The following is a 21302-nucleotide window of genomic DNA, read 5'->3' as shown; positions in this document are numbered from 1 at the left end:
CAATGACCGAATTTCGAAAAGATTTCTCGTTTTCTAAGAAAACTTGTGATGAAAAATGTTTTTTTTTAATGGACATTTTTATTGACTTTTGTTGATGAAATACATTCAATTTGCAGCATATCATTTTTGAGGTGGGTTAGAGGTCCCCACAGATAAAAGTTTTTTAAACAACGGAACGAAACAATTAGTTTTCCAATTTGTCACTTTCAATTGTTCTAATTTTTGCATCCATCTCTGAGTTGGCAAAAAATTTGAGCTGATCAAGTGAACGCTTTTCAGATAGTTGTTTGGGCAGTTTTGGACATTTTATCATTTTCAGAAATGTTTTCATAATTTTATTTTTCATGAAAACCGGTTGAATTTTTTGTATGTTCACTCATACATTTCTACGCCAGTCGTCTGGAGAAACCATTTTGATGATATCGTCTCGGTGAGAATGAAATTGTTGCAATTGAAGAAAATAAATTAATTTGAAATTTTGACGCTTTTTCGATGACTTTTTCGTAAAAAAAAGGTAATACTATAAAATAAAATCAAGTAAGCAACGTTTTGACTTCGAAACCAGTGACGCGTTTGTTGCTAGACACATGACACTAGACACATGTGTCAAAATCAAAAAGGTGTATTTCCAGTAAGGCGATGTATCAGTAATTTATCATATCAGTAAATCGAATTATCAAACAATTACGTAACAATAACTTAACATTTACGTAACCGATTGTGCCAAATTAAGTACTAACTCAGCTCAGAATAAAAGCTTCAAGGATCAAATTGAAAAACGTTCCCTAGATTGACTGCAGTAATTTCAATTTCTTAGCTGTGTAACTTAATTTACAACAATGCTAAGCAAAATTCCTGGCAACTAATAAAAACGTTAGTTTGAAAACGTTGTTGCTTTAAAAACATCGGTTTCGGTTTATTGTATGTAATAAGACTTTCTACCTTTGATGACATTTTATTGAAGCTTGAAAACAAAATTTTAGATTGTAGAAAATCGTCGGAGCAAAAACTCGAGTTCCGTCTAGTAAAAAAACTCGAGACTTGAATCAAGCAAAATTTGATGAAGTCCTAAATGGCGTATTGTTTCAATTGGTTTTTTTTAAATTAACATTTTGTAACTAAACACCACGATCATTCTGTTTGTTTATATTCTGTTACTTTGTGAAAAAAAATCGAAACAATACGCAATTTCGGAATTAATCAATTTTTTTTTCCTGATTCAATTCAAAGGTGAAAATTTATCAGACTGCAAATTAGCTCAACGCTTTCAAACAGATGACAAGTCAGCGGTCAGCAGTATATATAAATCACACGCACAAAATAGTCAGGCAATTCCTGCAAATTCAAAACTAAAACCACATGCTCACAAAAATTGCCAAAAAAAGCAGGCGATACTTTTGGTTCTTTTGAAAAATCTAAACTTCCTTGGTTTTGTATTATCCTTCCGTATTATATATAAATCGCACAAAGCGCACACACAATAGTCCGGCAATTCCTGCAAATTTGAAATTAAAACCTTCGCATGCTTACAAAAAATGCTAAAAATTGCAGGAGGCGATAGTTTTAGTTCTTTTGAAAAAATCTTTTAACAGTCTTTTCGGATGCAAGTCCACCTTTCCTCAAGAATTTGGTCCCCGACCACTCAAAAGGTTTCTTTTTGAAACTACTTTAGGGCAGGCATCTTCAATCGATCGTGCCTTAAACTGTTCAAAGGTGAAATTTATATCAATTTTCAAGTAGAGCGCGCGCAAAAAAAATTATTTTTTAACCGAAAATTTTCAAAACAGCAATTTGGGCTAATTTTTCATTATTATTAACTCACCTGCAGCCAGTAGCGGATATAGAGGGCCGGGCGGACGTTCCACTGAAGGATTCAACCCGTTGACGATCCAAAGGGTCCGCCCTTTGGAACTATTTTAAGACATCAATTTCGGCTGACCAACTCTAAAATTTTCTAAAGGCGCCGGCGAAAAGGGAGCGCGCGTCGAAAATAATGCTTTTTTTGTCAAAATTTAACAAAAAAATTGCTAAAAACGCTTTTTTGCAGCGCAGAAATTTAATTCCAAATGTGGTTTTTATTGTGATTTGGGAGAGCTCGGGAAATCAGTTTGGTTAAACTAAAAAAAGATAGACAATGTTTTCGATAAAATCCTAGGTCCACCCCTGCCTGCATGCCTGCAGCATAAACAAATAGCAAAATCGGGTGCATTAGTGTTTTGGGAAATCTCCGGAAATGAAATTAGTGGACCTAAAAAAAGGTCAACGTTTACAAAATAATTTTTGCAAATCTGCCCCATACGTTGTCAAAAAAGATTATTATCAGCAGACATGGAGTCATTTTGGAGTGTATCGAATGGAAAAGCAAAAAGCATTACATCGAAGTGGCTTAACATTAGTCGACAATATAATTTTTTAGATAACATTTCTATGACACTTCTGCTTTCAGCTTTCAATAAGACAAAACAAGGCTCAGATCTCGGCTTTTTGCAATTATGATGGGCGGTTTTTCGGGAAAAATACTAAATCATGCAAATTGGAGTTTTGAAAAACCTAAAATTTTTTAGGGTTTTCTTTAAGTTGTGCAAATCCTATTATCCTAGCAGGTCCCAGCATCTTTAGAAAAATTTCATGGTTGTTCTGCCGTGAAAGGATATGTTAAAATAGTTCTAGAGGGGGATGGATTTTTTTATATCCTTGGGTGACAGCCCTCACACAAATCACCCGCCTCCTAAATCCGCTACTGAACAAGGCTGCCGTTCAAAATTGGAAACGCTTTTAGAAAATAACTTTGTTTTATACACAGAATAAAGCACATAGTTTTATATTTATAGCAAAAATTGCCTTGTCTGAGAATCGAACCTTAAACATGAAGAACCTCGGATGCAAAGCTTAACCAAATGAATATAAGCACTGCTTCTTCAAATATGAACTCGCCAAAACTCATAAAACAAAACTCATAAGACTTCTTCAAAGCCTCTACATACTATTGAGTATCAGTATCATAACACCAATTTGTTAATCAAGGTTATTTTTAGCCAATAGATGAGAAAAACTTAGAAAACTGGCGCTAAGAAACATTACAAGTAAACTGGCGCTGGACTTGTTTCCGAAGGTCTAGTCCGAGCTGCTTGTGTGTCAGGCTGTTTGATTTATGATTGTGGAAATGTGGAGGAGATTACCTGGACTTCCCTGGCGTGGTAAGTGACTATTAAGGCGACCAGCACCAGCGTGCTTCCAGTGATGAGGCACTTCAGACTAATCGATACCCACTTGCTCAGCTCTTTGTCCTGAACAAAAACTTATCAAATCAAGCGTCAAAAGTAACCCAGAGCATTTTCAAATGAACAACAATCAATTCACATCTACTATACCAATTGCAAAAATTTGGAACAGGCAAAAATAATTTTAAAAAGCTATTTGCCATTTTTGATCAATTTTTGCATTCGAAATTTGAGAAATTTGTAGGTGACCTTGAGGCATATTTTTTGAAATGTTAGCTTTTGCATGTAAAAATTGTCTGAAATAGGTAATTTTATCTTTGTAATTAATTTTGTCTGTTCCAATTTTTTGCAATCTTTATATTTGGTACTTTTACCTTTACTTAATAGCACATATGGACTACCAAATTGTCCTGGAGAACTCTTTTTTTTCAGTGCCTTAATATATTAATTTCAACTGCTGCTTCATTTTCCAGTTAAAATAAAAAACCTAATTTCGTCAGTTTGATGTATTGTTTCCTTTTTAATGATATATTTTACTTTATGCATAATTGAATATCTGATTACTGTGCACGAGAGCACAAAAGATTCGATCGCAATCATCTTTGCAAACAACAAAAAATAACAAGAAACAAAGTGAAATTTGAGAACCTCAAAGTGAAAAAAAAAATCATTTTTTTTGTATTGTGTCTTATGTTTTGTTCTTTGTTTACAAGGCTTAAGAAAAAACAAAAACATACTTTTGAGTTCTCGTAGTTTTTTGCTAAATATCGGAAAACTAACAAAAACTGAAAACTGAAATTAAAAAATCATCAGATCATTTTTTTGACACTGAGGAAATTTTTTGCGAACTTGCAGTCCAATTTTTGAGCAAAAGAGCCTTAAAATGATATTTTAATCGACCTTGTTGACGTGTGGTGCAGTACCTGATTTAACGCGATAAAAATTGATCACAAAGTTTTCTCTAACATTTGGTGATCGGAACAATAAAGCTGCTTGTACTTGAGATCACGTTTTTGGGATATAGGAACAGAAACTTAAGTATTGTTTATAATGCATAGATTCTCGCAATGAATAAATGCAGCTTATTCAATCAATAGTTTCAGATGGTAAACAAATTGTTAAAACAAATTGTCAAAACAAATTGTAAACAAATTGTGAAAATCGAAAAATGTCAGAAGTAAAAAAAACTTAAAGCACAAGTACTCCACTTATCCTTTGAAGCGAGAAAAAAACATTCAACAAAAGTCAAGCCTTTCCATACTTTTTCATATCCCAGAAGCTCTTACCTCTATATTTCGAAAGTAAATGAACTGAAGTATGTAATATTAGCGAGGATAAATTAGCTACTGCTGTTGTTGTTGCAATGAATATCAAACCAATCTAGATAGAACTTTATCTAGGACCATTTGGTTTTTAGCTTCAGTTTTAAATGTAAAAGTTTATTTTTTTTTTACAATTAATGTTTTCAGTTTGACAACATTTTCTGTACCAAATCTGGATTTTCAGAATATCAACCATCCGCACTCATTAAAAAAATTTAATTCTTAAAATATGGAAAATTTTTGGACATGATCGATTCAAAAATTATTATTTTTTTTTGAAGTATTAAATTTTTTCTAATAATTTTTTTAAATTGAAAAAATAATTGATTTTAGTTCTTTATAATCAGTTATAAATTGTTCTAATCAATATCTTTTTCAATAAAAGTTCAAGCTATTTTATTGAGTTATAATCAAAAAAAATTGATTTTCTAATCCCTTTTTCATTTTTTGTTATAGTTGAGAAACCAATTTAAGAGTTTTCAAATCAATTCAACAAAAAAAAAATTTTTCATCAATTTTTTTAAGTTAAATTTTGCTCATGTAATGATTTTTGCTCTTTTTCACCACCGAACTATGAGCACATTGTCTTAGTTTGATGATTATTTTAAGATGTATCAAAAGGTAACAAGACATATCACGTGTCAAAATTTCCCGATTGACATAAAAAAAACAATCCAAAAGGTAATTTTGAGATATATTTGTGTTGTAATAACATTTTGGCAAAATACAAAATGGCAATGTTTAAAATCAATTTTCGAAGACTTCCTACAAAAATTACAATTATTTGTAATGCATTATCATTATTTTTTTTCAAAAAAATTCAGTTTAAAATGAAATATAAATATAAATAGTTTAAGTAATAATGAATTTTATAAAACTACAGTTAAAATTGCAATTCAATCCATTATGATGTGTTTTAACTGAGTGCGGAAAGTACTTTTGCACTACATTTTTTGGGTCTGTGTTTGATTCAATAAATAATTTTTCACATCAATAATTATTCTTCTAATTTAAATCTCCACTCTGAAAACGGTTTTCAGCTGATTATAAATTTGTAGTCAAACTTGCACTTCCTGAATCAAACTTGAATAGTTAATAAGACACACTTTTTCTCCATACAAATTTGAACGACTCGATATTTAATTTTTGACGGAGTTTTTTTCTAGATCATCTGAAAATCTTAAAAACGATCGACAACTTGGCCTCAAAATTAAAAAAATTATTTTGTTTGTGATTTATTTTTTCAAATTTATGCTTGCTTGAAATTTTTGTTACTTATTGATTTATGCAAATTTTTTTATGGGGTCTTGTGAAAATTATGGATGCCTGCAAATTTCAATATGTGCTCTTGACATGCCTGCACTCAAAAAAAATTGATACTAAATTTAGGCTAAATTTTGAGTAAAGACGACTTAAAGAATATAAACTATTTAAATGGTATTAAAGTTTTTAAATTTTTTAAAAGTTAAAACTTATTTTCATTGATTTTAATCAATGATATTTGATTCTAGACAATTTTTTTTAAAAAAATGTTTAAATTTTTATTTTTGAGCTTAGTCAATGCAAATCGAATTATTTTTGTCCGGAAGTCAGTAGTTTTCAAATCAATTCAATTATATAGGCTTTCTTTTCAATTTTTTTTTTCATTAAATTTTGTGAATAAAAGTATTTTTTTTTGTGACCACAAACTGAGCACATTGTCTCAGTTTGATGGTTATTTCAAGATTAACCAAAAGGTAGGAACACATCTCACTTCTAAAAATTTCTTGATTGACGCTAAAATTGTATTCCATTTGAGGACATATATGTGATTTAAGGGAAATTTAACAAAATACGACATTGTGAATTATTTTAGAATCATTTTTCCAAGACAATCTAAACAGTTTTTTTTTCATTTTTAGTTAATCATAAATAGTTTTATTTTCATCAAAAAAGTTTTCATTTTAGTGAATTACAAAAGGCAAAAATACCTAAGTTTTTTTTAATTGATTTCTATATTTTTTCTAAAACAAAAATTATAACTGTAATTTAATCAATTATGATCTGTTTTTTACTGAGTGCTGGAAGTGATTTGGTTCACTTTTGTTTGGTTTGTTTTTGTTTCGAAAAGTGTTTTATTAACCAAAATCTATTTATTTAATTAAATCTGCAATCAAAGAACGACGGTTTTCGAGCTAAGTAATTTTTGACTCATCTTGAACATCAAACTTCAATAGTTAATAGAAACAATTTTTTCTTTACACAAATTTTGACTTCTCAATTTTCAAAATGTGATAGAATTTTGGATACTATCTAAAATATTTCAAATTTTGTGATAGTTGGAGCTCAAAATAATAAAAAAATTATGTTGCTTGCAGTTGTTTTTTTTCCAGAGTTATGGTTGCTTGAAAACTTTTTCAATATTGAATGTTTTTAAAATTATACTTTTTATGGGGTCTTCCGACCTTCATGTGTGCCTGCAATTTTTTTTGCATTTGTAATGGAAATGCTTGCACTCAGTAAAAAGAGTTTGTTAATCGTTTATTTGGTATTTTTATTCTTTTTTCTGAGTGTGCTTTTGTTTTTCCAACACAGAAATGAATTCTAACATTTTAAAGGGCAATCAGCTTATTCAAGATTTAGGTCTGATACAAGCAGACTTGTTTTATTTTTTGGTCTGGCATTTTGGTCTGGCAAAACTATAAGACAATAAATTTCTAAGCAAGCACATGTTCTTACTAAATCTGCCTTTTTCCAGCTTTGCTTTACTACGATGGTCACTGTAAACAATAACATCGAGGCGGAAATTTATGATTTAATGAACTGCTGCATTGAAGTAGGCATCTGGTAGATTTGCAAAGAAATTTGTTTTACAATAATATTCATAGAAAAAAACAATGCGAATACTTGTAAGCAATAGCAAGCTTAAAAAACAAAAGAGTTTAAAAAATATTTTACAGAAACGAAAAACTGCTCACTAAATGTGTTCATAAGACTAAGAAACAATTTAAATTAAAGTAAATTCCAAAACAACATTTGTGCTTGGTTTTTTTTATAACGAAGTCAATTTAGTGCCAATCTGGTAGATTTGCAAAAATAATGGTTTACAAATATATTCATCAAGAAGAAAAACAAACAATGCTCTAATTTTGAAAACATACATTTTGGACAATATGTATGTGTTAAATTCCGAGTTCTACGAAATTAATACGACCGATTAGCCAGCCTCAATTTAGAACAATATTGTTGTGCGGGTTGATTCGCCTCGCATAAATATTTCGCATTACGCTCTCAGCATTGTGAACATACTCTTCAAAGCGCGCATAATTTAGTCCAGAACTTGGCGATTTTCAAACCCTCAGATTTTTACAAAAAATATCTTTTTAAATTTGAACTTGGGAAGTCGACATTTTCAATGGCGCAGAAACGTTTTTTTATTTCGATCGGCGAAGTTTGACTGATTAAAAAAATCAGACCGAGCATAAATATTCCGGTTTCTTCAAAAGTCAGAACAATTAACATTTGAAGAATTTTGATATGTACGATTTCATTTATACAGTCTACAAAATAATGATACAGGCAAGCCAACATACTTCTGATCCACTCTGCAAAAATTGCGTAGAGCGTTGCACATACATCAAACATGTATTTAAAAAATGAACTTAGTTGTTAAAAAATCATACTAACTCATTTTGTATGCTGTTACAATTTTATTCAGAAAAAATATGCATCATTACATAGATAAAAGTCAGAATTATCTAAAAGTAAAATAAAATCAAAAGCTTGATGAAAAAATGATCATCCCCTCATAATTTTTTAAAAAAAGAAAAAAGAAAAAAATGATAATAATTTAAAAGAAAAATTTTGCGCCTCAAAAGCAAGAATTTCAGATCCAATTACTTGCTTTCTTTGTTGCAACCACAAAAGAATTGATGGAAGTAAACTTTGATTCCTTCCCGCTCAAATTTAGGAATTTCATTGATTCCAAAAACCCTATGTGTTTTAAATTGGATTCCAAAAATTGTCATAAAATCGTATCAAATTTGAGAAAAACTGTTTTGATAGTTTTTCTAAGACTCAAATCGAGTTAGTGTGTAAGAAATTTCAGACGCGTCTAAATGAAATGGAAAAACTGATTTTAATGTATTCTTGTGTTGTAAAATGTTGTTAATATAAACGATTCTCTTATTGCCTTTGGGCAATGAAATGGATTGTAAATCCGTTGTAACTGAAAGTTTTTTGAAATTCAACTTAATTAAAATTCATTTAAAATCCATTTAAATGGATGTTTTATTTCTTCATTTTTGATTTGCATCGTGTGAATGACAATTGGTATTTATTTTTAGTATCTCAAATGGAACTTTTTTTCATCCAATCCAGCTATGTTTAGAACCACGACCACATACCCCATTTCCCCTTGACAGTTACAACCTCCACCACTCCCCTCATGTCCTCTCCCCCACCTTCCTTTCCATCGCGTTTACCCCACTGTTAAGCAAAAAATAAATAATTTTAAAAAAATATGATAAGAAGCAAAAATTCAAAACAAAATCTTTCTAGATCAAAAAGTAAATTTCAATCTAAAAAATTATTACAAAAAAGGATATTCAGGAGGTGGAAACCCAAAAAGTTAGGTATATTATGAACTTTTGAGCTTAAAAGCATTTTGAAAATTATGCGAAATGAACATGAAGTGGAAACAACACTATTTGTATCAGGGGGATTGTTTATCCAAATCGGCCAAACTGAAAATGTTTGAACCCTAATACTTTTGTAAAAGAGATTGCAGGTCATCATAATTTCAAAACTGAGCTCAAGTAATAAACAGTGCTCAATTTAAATTAAAAAACCCGCTATAAGTGGCTAGTTAAAGCGCCAAAATTTGTGTAGAGAAAAACCATCCCTCCCGGGCACAATTCTCCCGTCGTTTTCTTCAAAAGTCGGAACAAAAAGATGATTTTGATGGATTTTATTGGTTTTGGTACTTTCAAATTATATTCAATTCTTAATACTGTGTAATCAGATTTTTACGGTTTTTGTAGAGACAGTATTTTTGTGGAGACATTTATTATCCATAGAATTTCAAAGGGGCAGACTTTTCATTTCAACAGAATTCTTACCTTCAAAAAGTATACATATAATCAAGCTCTTTATTTCATTGAAATAAACCGTTTTCCTTGGTTTCAAATTTGAAACGAATGTAGTAATATAGTAACCAACCATGGTTTTCTAAAATCTAAAAATTCGAAGATTTATGATTTATACTTTTTTCTGTTCAGAAAACTTATTTAGGCTTTGCCAGTTTTGTGATCGATCCTGACACATTTCTCCGTAATATTTTTGGCAAAAAGCACTTTCGGAAAAAATGAAAAAACACTTGCAACCTTTCTAAATTATTAAATTTCTTTGAGTTGTTATCCTGGGTTTGGGCAGAAACATTTGAATATAAAGTGTACGTAAATCATTTTTAACTTAAATAATACGGCAAAAAATATGAATTGCCCCACGCTCGCTCCCCCCCCCCCTCAAAATTAGAAATTTTTCAGTAACGGTTTGGTTTTTATTCAATAGACAAAATGGTCTCAAAAAACAAGGCGAAAGGGCGTTCGAATTTTGAGAGTGGAGGGTAATTATGACGGTACTGTAATTTTTTGGCTATTGAATTCAAATTTACGCAATCGATTGGCTTAAATAATTGAACACATTTTTCTCACTATGGATAAGTTTTTGAAAGTTTTTCTTATCAATGCTGAAACCTCTTCAAGATGGGAAAATAATGGACCTAATGTGATATAAATTGAAAGAAAAAGCCACTCATATATTTTGTTGCACTTGAATGTTTTTGGATAGGAGCAATTAGCGCGTAGCCAAAACTCTTCATCAGTTCAAGTGGGTGCGTATCTAGAAACTTCTAAAGGGTGGGGGTGGTTTTCATTAAAAAAAATTGAAGCTTAAAATATCATAAAGAAGCTAAACAAGCAAAACTCCATCCTTGAAGCCCACCCCTGACGTCATAGGTAGAGAAAGATCATTTTTAAAAGATAAAAAGAATTTCGTTTCAAGTCTATACAAACTCGTATAATTTTTGACAATTCTTATCGAAATTTTACTCGCGCGACCAGGCTCACCTGAAAAAACGGTTGTTTATTTTTGCGTTATTTTATGCGATTGCGCGCTGTTCAATCGAGGCTCATCAGGCATCATGAAAAAGTATTTTGAAAGTTTTTATGTATTTTGAATCACGGCTGAAAGGCCTTAGTATATCACTCGACTCATTTCAATGAAGGTTTTTCTTATCTGATTTTGCTTGAAAACAAAAAAAAAGAAAAAAGAAAAAACTTAAACCCACCCGAAGGCAAATGTACTCCCCATTTTAAAAAGTAGGAACAAGAAGAAATAGGTTTTAACAAGTTTTCTTAAAATTACTAAGTTAAGGGCCTTAGAAAGTGCCACACCAGATGCATCATCGGATGCAATTTCTCGAGTTTGGTCGAATCAATTTCTAACTTTAAATTATGCAAGCGGTCAGGACAAAAACTAATTAAGTTGAAGTTTTTGATGGCATGTTTCCTCTGAATACTTTGAAATTCTAATTTCAGGTTTCCGAATCAGACTATTTCTAAAAACTCGCAATTTGTATATGCTTCTATAAGAACTGACTACAAAATGAAGAGACTACAAAACTGATTACAAGCTTAATTGAGCTTACGTTGTTCTGTGAGCTACTTCCCAAATATAATTACTTATCACAGTCTTGATTGAGTTTACTTTGTTCTGTAAACTGGTTACCAAAAATAACAAGGATAGCCGGTTACTGTGCAATTAGCACAGCAAGTTCCGACCAGTCTTAAAAAAAAAGAAGTTTTTTGTTATACTCATTTTTCGGCATAATGCGATAAAAGGATCTGAGCAAAAAAACAAGAGATTAGGCATATTCGACAATCATATTAAAATAAACAATTTGAGAAAAAAATGCAGAAAAATGACTAGTAAATTCTTTCAATTTTCTTTTTGATTTTTTGAATTTATGAAGTTTTTGATTCCAAAAGGTGCTAAAAAACTAATGGTCCTCGAGTATAAATAATTATACGTTTTAAATTAAGCTATTGCAAGTCTTCAGCCATTAAAACTAGTTATTGTAAGCGTTCTCGCTCGCTTTATTCGCTCGAATTAAGACGAAAAACCAAAAAGTTCAAACCGGTTTTTTTTCGACACTGGGAAAATTTTTCGAATTATGTAATGTCGTTCGAATCACGACTAAAAGGGTTTTGATTTGATATATCACTCAACTCTCTCCGATGACTATTTGTGGAAGCTGATTTCGCGTGGAAAAAAAAGAAAAAAAGAAAATAACTAAAACACACCCGAATAAAGTTCCTCTCCATTTTTCAAATGGTTGGAACAATAAATGTTGGTTAACTAGTGAATAGTTAATTAAGTTTGGAACACTTACCAAAATTTGATAGGAAAGTTCGTGTTCCAGCACCATAAGTGAAATTCCGATGAGAGAAAATAACATGGCATAGTCGCTTAACTTCTTGCGCTTTTCAAATAGTGACCGACGGAAACCCAGTCTGTAACTGGCATGTGCCTGGGTCTGTTTGCTTTCCTTCGAGTGCAAGTGTCCCACCGGAGGCACCGCCGCCCCTAACTCCGTCCCGACTGCCGATGTTTTCTGGTTACTAGAGGCACTGAGTTTGTTAATACTGATATTGGAATCTAACTTCAGCTCTACGTTTCCCGTGTTTGAAACGATACTCGCTCGTTTAGCGTACTTTTTAATAAGACTTGGCGATCCTGGTGCTTGAGAAGCGGAAGATTGCCGACGATTGTTCGCCATGTCCTGTTTTTTTCTAGGATCTCTTGGACTTCCACGATTAACTGACCCGTTTGGAAAATAAACTTGGTTTCCTGCCGGTTTATACTTATCAAAGTGTTTAATACTGCTAGAACTACTGCGTAAGCTATTCTGTCTATTATTTGCACTATTGCTGGGAGGTTTTCGACCAGAAGATCGCGTAGGTAACTGAGAAACGGACCCTCGGCTGCCTCTTAAAAGGGACTCCATAGGGTCGTCGGCTTCGTCAGCATACCTGGAATCTTCTTCATAGTTCTGCCTTAAGGGGTCCAAGGCACGGAAAGATGTCTTTTTATTACTCTCCCCTTTTTTGCCCAAATTCTGATTATCTGAGGCGGATACTGGGATGAAAAATAAAGGCTGGTCTTCCGTCGGGGCCATCATGACGTCATCGGAGTGTTTTGCGAGGCTGTCTTCGCCCGCTTCGTTTTCGTTAAAACTAGAGCAACATGTGTCGTATGAGGAACCATTCTGCGAGTATAAACTGTTAGTCGTGGCTCCTCCGCCCGTGTCTACGCTACGACTTTTCTCCAGACAGGCCATTTTGTTCATGCTTTTGCGACTTACGGGACCAAGACAGTGTCGTAGTTGCAGATTTCGGTTAGGGGAGCGTTTCGTGTGATGCCGACAATGACTCGCACTCGTGGGCTCGGACGAAATTGACCCGGGGTCATCGGGTGTTTGTAGGATCGGGTTGAGAGATTTCGGAGATAATTTTGAGGGCCCTGCCTGGCAGTTGTATCTATTGTTATTTGCGACTGATACACCGATGGGGGAATTCTGACCTTGAGGTGAAAAATGGGCAGGTGAGTGGGGGCTGCAGGTCGCGTTTGGTGACGTTTTTGCTCCGATTAAATTTGCCTGATCGATAAAATTGACTGGTGCATTGTCGATGTTCGAGCAGAGTTCTTCAAATAAAGGTTGGTTTGAGTAGCTGGCATTCGATCCGGGGTTTCCAGTCGAGCTATTAGCAGTTTGTTTTTGTACTAAGTTGCCTTCTTGTTCATTTGCGCAAGACTTTGGCAATACATTTAGGGAGCGTGGGGGTAACAATGTGTAAACTTCTTCTTGGTCTTGTTGCCCGCTGGGTTCGATCGAAAGACTGGCTGCGGCTGCTGCGGCTGCTGCCTTTTCACTGGCCTGTTCTTCTCCGGGAATTGGTTCTGTGCTGACGTGGTATGGAGCGTCAACAGCAGCGTCGTTAGTGTTGCGTGGTCCGCCGCGACGTTTGTTATCCGGCGGAGGATCTGGTCGGTCTAGTAGTGCTTTGTTTGGATCGGGGTTGTGGCGACCGGGAATTAGATTAAAGAGTCCGGTGGTCGAATTAAAACTGGAGTGCTGTTCTTTTGCTGGTGGAATTATTGCACAATCGGGACAGCATGCAGCTGGAAATAAAGGCACTACAGTGGGACGCTTCAAACTAGACTGTGCGTTGTGGCCGGGTGCAAGCTTATTGTCCCTATTTCTATCACAAAGAGCAGAGGAGTCAAAATGAGCAAGTGGAGCAGGGTCTTTGATTTGTGCGGCGGAGGAACTTCTTGTTGGCACTTTAAAGTAATCTTTATTTCCCGGCCAATGCACCAAGGAAACAGAATTAGAGGCCGCCGCCGCTGCTGCCTCGCAGGCCGACGACAACGAGGAGGAATCTGCCTTTGCTGCCGCTGACGCGTTGGAAGAAGGAGTGATATTTGGATTATTTGAACTGGGCTGCTCAGAGCAAGCAAAGTTTCCTATTGCGCTCTTATTTCCGCTGTAAATAATTCCTCCGCTGTCCTCCGGCGGCCTGTTATTGTTGTTTTTATTTTCGCCCTGCGGGTATTGTATAATGTGGGTTAAATCGGGGATATTATCATCCGCGACCCGGTTTGAAGTATGGCAGGGCAGCGCAACTGGCAAAGCTCTGCTCTCTAAATTACGCTCCTCTTTTTCAGCCGACGTTGTCGGAGCCGAACTGGTTCCACAAAACTGCCGATCGTAAGCAGAAACTGCAAAATTGTCGCAACGTCTTCTTCTGCTATCTCTCTCTTCGCCTAATTGGGACTCAACTTCCAAATCTGGATCGGCTCTTGACCAATCCGGCTCTGAATGATCTGAACCCAATTCTAGCCCAGCTCGTTCTAGACGTGGTAAAGTTTGTTCGGGCCCAAATGAAGTTTCACTGCAACTTGGTCCAGTAAAGGTTCCCTGGTAACTGCCAAGCGGCTCAAACTGTTGGGACAGCGAATGGTAATTTTGGGTCGAATTAACTCTATTTTTGATAGAACTGCTGTCCTTAGTGTCAGCACTAATCGTACCACTAACGTTCAACTTATCCGCGGCGGCTGCATTGTTTCTAGTAGCCGTACAATGATCGGAGAATTGGTAGTAAGCGGCGTCACCAACATAAGTTGTATCTCTGCTATTCACATTTAGACCAGCAGCACTGTTCGATCTATTATTTAAAACACTTTCGCTTCCATAAAATATATTCCCACAAATACTGCAACACAACTTTTTGTTTCTATCTTTATCCTCTGTACCACTTGTTGGTGCAACTCTATAACTTTTCTGGCTGTTTGAAAAGTTATCAACTTTCAAACCATGCGGCAGCGCAGATCTCTCACTACTATCAAATTGATCCAAGTCTTCATGAACTAATTCGAGGTTTTGGCTCGCATCTGAATCCTGAAGTTCAGCACTATGACCGCTTTTTGAGTTGTTGTTTGAAGTAGAATCGAAGTCATGTAAAACGGGATCCGGTTGGTTGAGAATAAGGTCCACGTTTTCGAATCGGTTCGCTTCTCTCTGGTCGTTTCCAGACTCCTTGGACCCATCACTTTTGGATCTTTCCATGGGTCTATACTTTAATGGTCATATCAAGATTGGACCCACCCGCCGTTATTTTTTGTCAAAAACATCTGGATATTTGTGGTCGAATGATTTTGATAAAATACTAGCGTTTGATATTGCTACTTTTCAGCTGTAGCCTCAATTGCGAGTAAGTAATACTCAATTTCCCAAAGAAGAATAACTTTAGAGCCATAATAGAGCCACAACGTTTGGATCTTTGGAACTTATAAAGGTCTCCAATGTCGGCCGTGAGAATTGGTATGTCAATGAAATATTGGATTTTGCAGGGTTTTCACACACGTAGATGAGGTGAATTTTGGGTCTAATAGAGAGGAAAAGTGTAATTATTGATAAAGCTCGATGACGCAAGTGAACTGAAATGACAATCAGCGCGAATCATTTGATTAGGATAGGCTAACTGGAAACACCTGAGAAAGAGTGGATATTTTAGTAGTAATATGGTAATGCTACCTTAACATCACTTGGGGCCATTGCAGGCGGGCGGCGTGACCAAATTACCCATTACCAGAAAACAATAATTCAATTTATTTTTGTTTGTTTGCTAAACACCGGATAAACAAGAGGTAATATGAAAAGACGGGGAGCTGAGAAAAGGCAAAAAAAAGAGTTTATACAGGCGCGTGTTTTACGCTTGATTAGATTATTGTGACGTCCTTATTTTTCCATATTTCCAATGCCGAAAAAGGTACTCTTTTGCCCCTCCCCTTTTCTTGTGTTATTAAAAATATATATGCCTTGTAATGTAATGTAATGCAGTGTGCTTTGTCTTCCTTCACCGACTTCGTAATTTTTCGAAAGATTGGCTTTATTGGTTTGGCTGGGACGATCAAAGAGTGAAACTAGTCTAGCATTTCTTGATTGCTTTTTACTTACCTTCTTTCTACTACATTACATGCGGTTCTTGTAATGATGGTATTAAGTGCAGCTGGCACACGACGTCAGAGAGCAGAAAGAATTTTTGTTTGGTGAAAAAGGAGTAAAATGGTTTTGTTTTGTTTTGTTTTGTTTTGTTTTGTTTTGTTTTGTTTTAAAAAACGAGTAAAGTGGTTTTGCTAATTAATTTTCTCAGATTTTCTTTCACCCAGAAAAAAGACTAAAAAACTTGAAGATAAAGGACCGTTGAAACAATTAACAAAAAAAGAATCAATGCCTTGAAGTCGGATTCCATCGCCATTTCATCAAATTGTTTTTTATTTAAATTCCGCAATATTTTTTCATAAAGCATATTTTCTTGAATCAATTCTGGTCTAAGAATGCGATCTATTCAAGGACTAGTCGACCGAATGCACGATCTTTTTATGATGAGGTATCCCCTTCGTTTATTCACCTTTTGAAGCTTTTCCCCGGCGACGCTGCTACAATAGAGGGACATAACTGTTATTGTACTTTTGCAGGATAAAACGAACGGCTGAACAATTTCAATTGTATAAATAAACATACCGCGCTACTTTGCACATAAAATCACAAGTTGATACTGCCGACAAAATAACCATGCCAAAATCTGGTTCGATCTCGATAAACACAACTGTTATTATCGTTTTTTTTTGCGGTGCGATTGAATATAATTTTTTTGACTTGAGTGCTTTTTGATTAAGTTGGTAAACGTATATCCTCAAAGCAAAACCAGGAGGCATAAAATTTGTATGAATTGAATAGTTCGAAAAGGTTTAAATCTGATATAACCGCTTCTATAGCTGAAATTTGATAGCACCGTAGGAGCAAGAAAAAGGAGTATATCTTCAAAAACATTTCATACGGCTCTAATGTACGGTCTTTTCAATTTTTTGAAGAAGGAATATAAAATAATTTTCACAGCACATGATCTATTTACATCATCCTGTTGTTATTTCTACCCTTGGGGTCAAATAAATCATTTTGTAAAAACAACAAAAGCGAAATTTTTTTGAGTCGACGCAAAAAAGACACAGAGGTTCTTTTTTGAACTCAGGTAGTTATAAATAAAACAATTCGGTTAATTCGATTTATACACGTCAGATAAGAAGTTTGATTACAAGATTTCATTGAGTTTTAATGACAAAAAACAGCCAAATTTTTATTTTTATATATGTCTAAGGAAACACTTCAGCGATAACTGCCCGCACTCAGTAAAAAGAGAAAATAGTAGATTATAATAGATTTTTATTGTCAGTCTCCATAAATTTCGAAAACAATTGATTATCATCGATTAAAAATGGATTATGTTACAATTTTTCGAAACAATAAAAATCATTATAATCGTTTATAATCGATTATAAACAATTATTTGTTGAAAAAACTTTTTCTCAAATTTTTTTGAGTTATAATCTGAGTTGGGATGGTAGGTCTAACTCATAGAGTAATTTCAGATAGGGTACACCGTCTGCTCGTCACGCTATCTCATTTTCGGCCGGATAGATTCGTGCAGCTTCTTAGTCTAATACCGATCTTAATCTTACTCTTATATCTCTTAGTCTCAATAGATGTAGAGTATACTGGTTTTGTTACGAGTCGGTCTCTTGGAGAAAGCAACTAAGTTGTAAGCTAAATTCAAATCGCTGTGGTGCTGAAATTACAAGTAATTTCAGCACTTACAAATAAGTGGGTTGTTAGTTTGATGGAGTGTGATTGGTTAGTCTTTAATATTTTATAGGGATAAAATATCTAAATTCTAACCAATAAAAATTTATAGTTTGAATCTGGTTCCACCCATCCGGGAATTACAGAGTTTTTTGTTCCTTGACATCTGTATCTGTCTGTAATGGAGGATGGATGATGGTCGTTTATATTTCGCGAGCATCATATTTATTCCGTTCTTGGAGGAGGAAGCTACAGGAAGCTGGAATCGTAGATATCATTCTGTCATTCAACAATGACTGTGACCGCCAACAAAATCAATCTGATTTCCAAATGGTTTGTTATGATCGTTTGTTCTTGTTCGCAGGAGAACTGTGTTTCGATCTTGTTTGGGAATGGCGTGAAGCTCAAGTTTGGAGGGAATGCCTTGTAACTCGGATCTGTACGTATTGAACATTGAGATGATCATTGGTCTGATTCAATGAAGTCCTTTGCTGTGATGTCAAGTCGTACTTCAAATCCTTTGAGTTGTGATTGTGGGCGGCATATCAGTTTTGTTCAGCCATTCTGTGGATTGAGTGTGATGGGGTCGTCTAGTTTCTTGATGCTTGTCTTCTTGATTATGTGTGATCTATATACTGCATTGTATAATTTACATATATAAATTTTTAGTTAGTTCTGTTTTTACTTATGATTTTTTATTAGTTTTTATCACAAAAGCTTTTAATTTAATTTTTTATTTTTGAAGAGTTACTCACTCTTGAGTAGCTCTTGTCAAAAATAGGGAGTGGGTCACAAAGTGTGGTTCCTAGCACGGTGGGTTAGGCCGGCTATAAGGCATGCTCAGGACGTCCTCTTCTGGTGGGTTAGGCCAGGAGTGAGGGTATGATTTTGTGCTGGTTTTTTATGGGGTCCTGTTTTGTATTAACTTTTTATGTTTTGTTTGTTACTGGCTTTTCCTTTTGTTGTTTTGGTTGTGTCCTTTTCTCAAAAATCAAATTTTTTGGTTTGGGTTTGTCTTTTGACTTTTTGGTGTTCTATTCTTTCTTTTTTAGATTTATCAATAGTCTTCAAAAGAATAAAATATCCAGTTCTTTAAGCTGGTGTAATCCGGTTTGGGTACCGTGGGTTTTCTTTTCTTAGTCATGCTGTTAGTTTGAGGTTTATGCTGTTTAGTAAGCTGCGTTGGTTAGTTTGGATTATTATATAATTCCTTTCCAACCGAGTTAAAAGAAAATTTGAAACTTGTTAATACTTATTTGAGTTGTTGTTGGTGAAAGTTAAAACTTAAAATCATTATTTTAAATAATTCTTCGTGGGCGAGTTGTGCGAGTGCGGATAGAATTTGTGTGCGAGTGAATTTTAGAATGAAAATTCTTTCAAAAAGTTAGTACTGCTTGAATTTGTATAAATTTACTACGGACATTTTCAAATTTACTGCTTTGTGGGGATTGGAATTACTAAATTATTTTTATTGTATTTAGATTTACTACATCGGGGAAAAGAATTTGTATATTAATTTACTACTGTGGGAAGAATTTTTACTGCATCATTTATTGCGGTTTGTTAATAGAGGCTTATAAGTTATGAAAAAATTTCTAATTTTTTCCGATTTTTCTGTTTGTAGATGATCGTGATCTAAAGACTAAAGAAAAACATTTAATAAAGAATGGTTAGTTTTATTTCGAATTTGTTAGTTTTTAATTTATTCAATTCATTCAATCCATGAGGGAAAACATCGTGGATTGCATTTGATGTGGTTACTAGCTTTGCTAGTATGCGAATAATGTTTTTAGTCTGAAGTAGTGGCCAAAGCAATTGGAGTGACTTAATGGTCTTTAGTTCTTCAGTGCCAATGGAAAATTCAAAAGGTGTGTTCTGGATAAGGACAAAAAGCTTGTGATTATACTAAGTATTGTGTATAAATCCTAAAAATGAAACTTCGACAGGTTGTATGTATTCGTGCGGGACAATTATTGGTCGAGATTCTTCTACATTGAAAGTTTTGGTTAGGCGATAGAATATATACATCTGGGTGATGGGATCATAGTTGAGGAGGATACCTTGAAGGTTAGTATTATTAATGCAAAATGTGAAGTTAATAAAACACGGTGATGTGTATTTAGAGTTAATGAATTGATATCGATGATGGGGTTGTCTTGATGGTGTATGTTAGTCAAAGTGATTTTGTCTGAATTTATAATAAGTGTAAGTCTGTGTCTGTTTAGTTCTCAACATGATGTCGTGTGAACAGTGCAAATCTCGTTCTTTTGGTGTCAAGAAGTGGTAGGTTATTGAGAAGGTTTTAAATTTTTCGTAAAATGATTCATAAGCTTGAGTATCTCAAAATGCTTCTGAAATGATGTGATCATGTTTTTTATATTCGTTAGCTCGGGGTGCGGTGAACAGTTCTAATAGCTTTTTGTATCCTACGTGTGTAAAATGTCGAGGTGTTAGTGCTGTAGTTAGTCTGAAAAGGTCCTTTTTATTTTTTTTCTATTTCTTGCGGTGTGTTAATGAGTGGTAAACAAAGTGGGTTTGAGAAGTGATAATATGATGTCCAATGGCGTGTGGGGATTAATACATGCTCATCGACATAGTGGGGTTGTTCAGTGTTAGGGTCGGAGTGAGTATATGTATATTGAGGGGAGAAGGATAAAAAGAATTGGAGAAATTTGGTAGTATTTGTATGGTTTATGTAGTCTCTTGCTATTCCTGGTTTGGAGGGAAACGGATGATTGTGAAATTTTCTTTTGGAGGTTCTATATGCACGGTAGAAGTGGATGATGATTGGTTTGATGTTGAGGATTGGGCTAAAGAAGGGTTGTAATCTGAAGAAGGTGTGGGAGTTGGTGGGTTTGATGACGTTATGGTTGATGATAATTGATGAATGTTTGGGGTTTCAGGGTGTTGTACTTGTTGTTGCAGTGTTATTAGGTTGTTTAGTTCGTATGATGTATGTGTGTCATCTAGGGAATTGTTGTTTGAGCGTTCATTCGTAAAAAGGTTATATGATGGTGTCACTTGGGAAATATGAGAGAAAGTAGAGGAGGATTCACTTTGGGCTTGGGATTGAATGGGTCGAAAGGGGGGTTGAGAAAATGTGGACGTGCTGGGTTCTGAAATAGCGAATTCGTCAGGGGGTTTCTAAATCTGAATTGTCGAATTGGGAGATTGTTTGAAAAACTGTGATGTCTGAGTTAGCATCAGAATCCATGACGGATGATGTGTTAATGTGGGTGTTTCAGGTGGCGGGAAAGCAAAAAGTGGGGTGATGGGAATTGGGTTTTGGAGATTGGCTGAATGGGAAATTGAGCGGTGAAGGGTTCCAACTTGTCGGCCCATCGTGGGGAAAAAAATGATTGTTCTGAGATTGAAAATTTGTGGTATGGGTCTGTTCAATTAGTTGTTCATATGTATCGTCACTTTGAGGTTGTTGTGTTTTTATATGGTGAATTGGACTTTGTATATAATTAGGTCTGGAACTTGTAATTTTTGTGAGTGCTAAATTTCTAAAAT

The 21302-nt window shown here is 34.5% G+C and overlaps 1 protein-coding gene across 2 annotated transcripts in view; it reads right to left on the bottom strand.

The window, feature by feature from the left end:
- LOC134851698 (uncharacterized) overlaps nucleotides 1-16074 on the bottom strand; it is a 44348-nt gene extending 28274 nt beyond the window's left edge. For both annotated transcript variants that reach the window (XM_063867903.1, XM_063867911.1), the window contains exons 1-2: nucleotides 11976-16074; nucleotides 3180-3287 (exon numbers count right to left, since the gene is read on the bottom strand). In XM_063867903.1, the coding sequence (XP_063723973.1) occupies nucleotides 3180-3287; nucleotides 11976-15212 (3345 nt within the window). In that variant the 5' untranslated portion in view covers nucleotides 15213-16074. The remainder of the gene's footprint in view (nucleotides 1-3179; nucleotides 3288-11975) is intronic.
- Between the last annotated feature and the right edge of the window lie 5228 nt (nucleotides 16075-21302).

The sequence above is a fragment of the Symsagittifera roscoffensis genome, chromosome 1, assembly GCF_963678635.1.
Source record: "Symsagittifera roscoffensis chromosome 1, txSymRosc1.1, whole genome shotgun sequence".
NCBI classification, from domain to species: domain Eukaryota; kingdom Metazoa; phylum Xenacoelomorpha; order Acoela; family Convolutidae; genus Symsagittifera; species Symsagittifera roscoffensis.
Note: the sequence above shows the minus strand (reverse complement) of the source record. Positions and strands in the feature narration are given on the sequence as shown.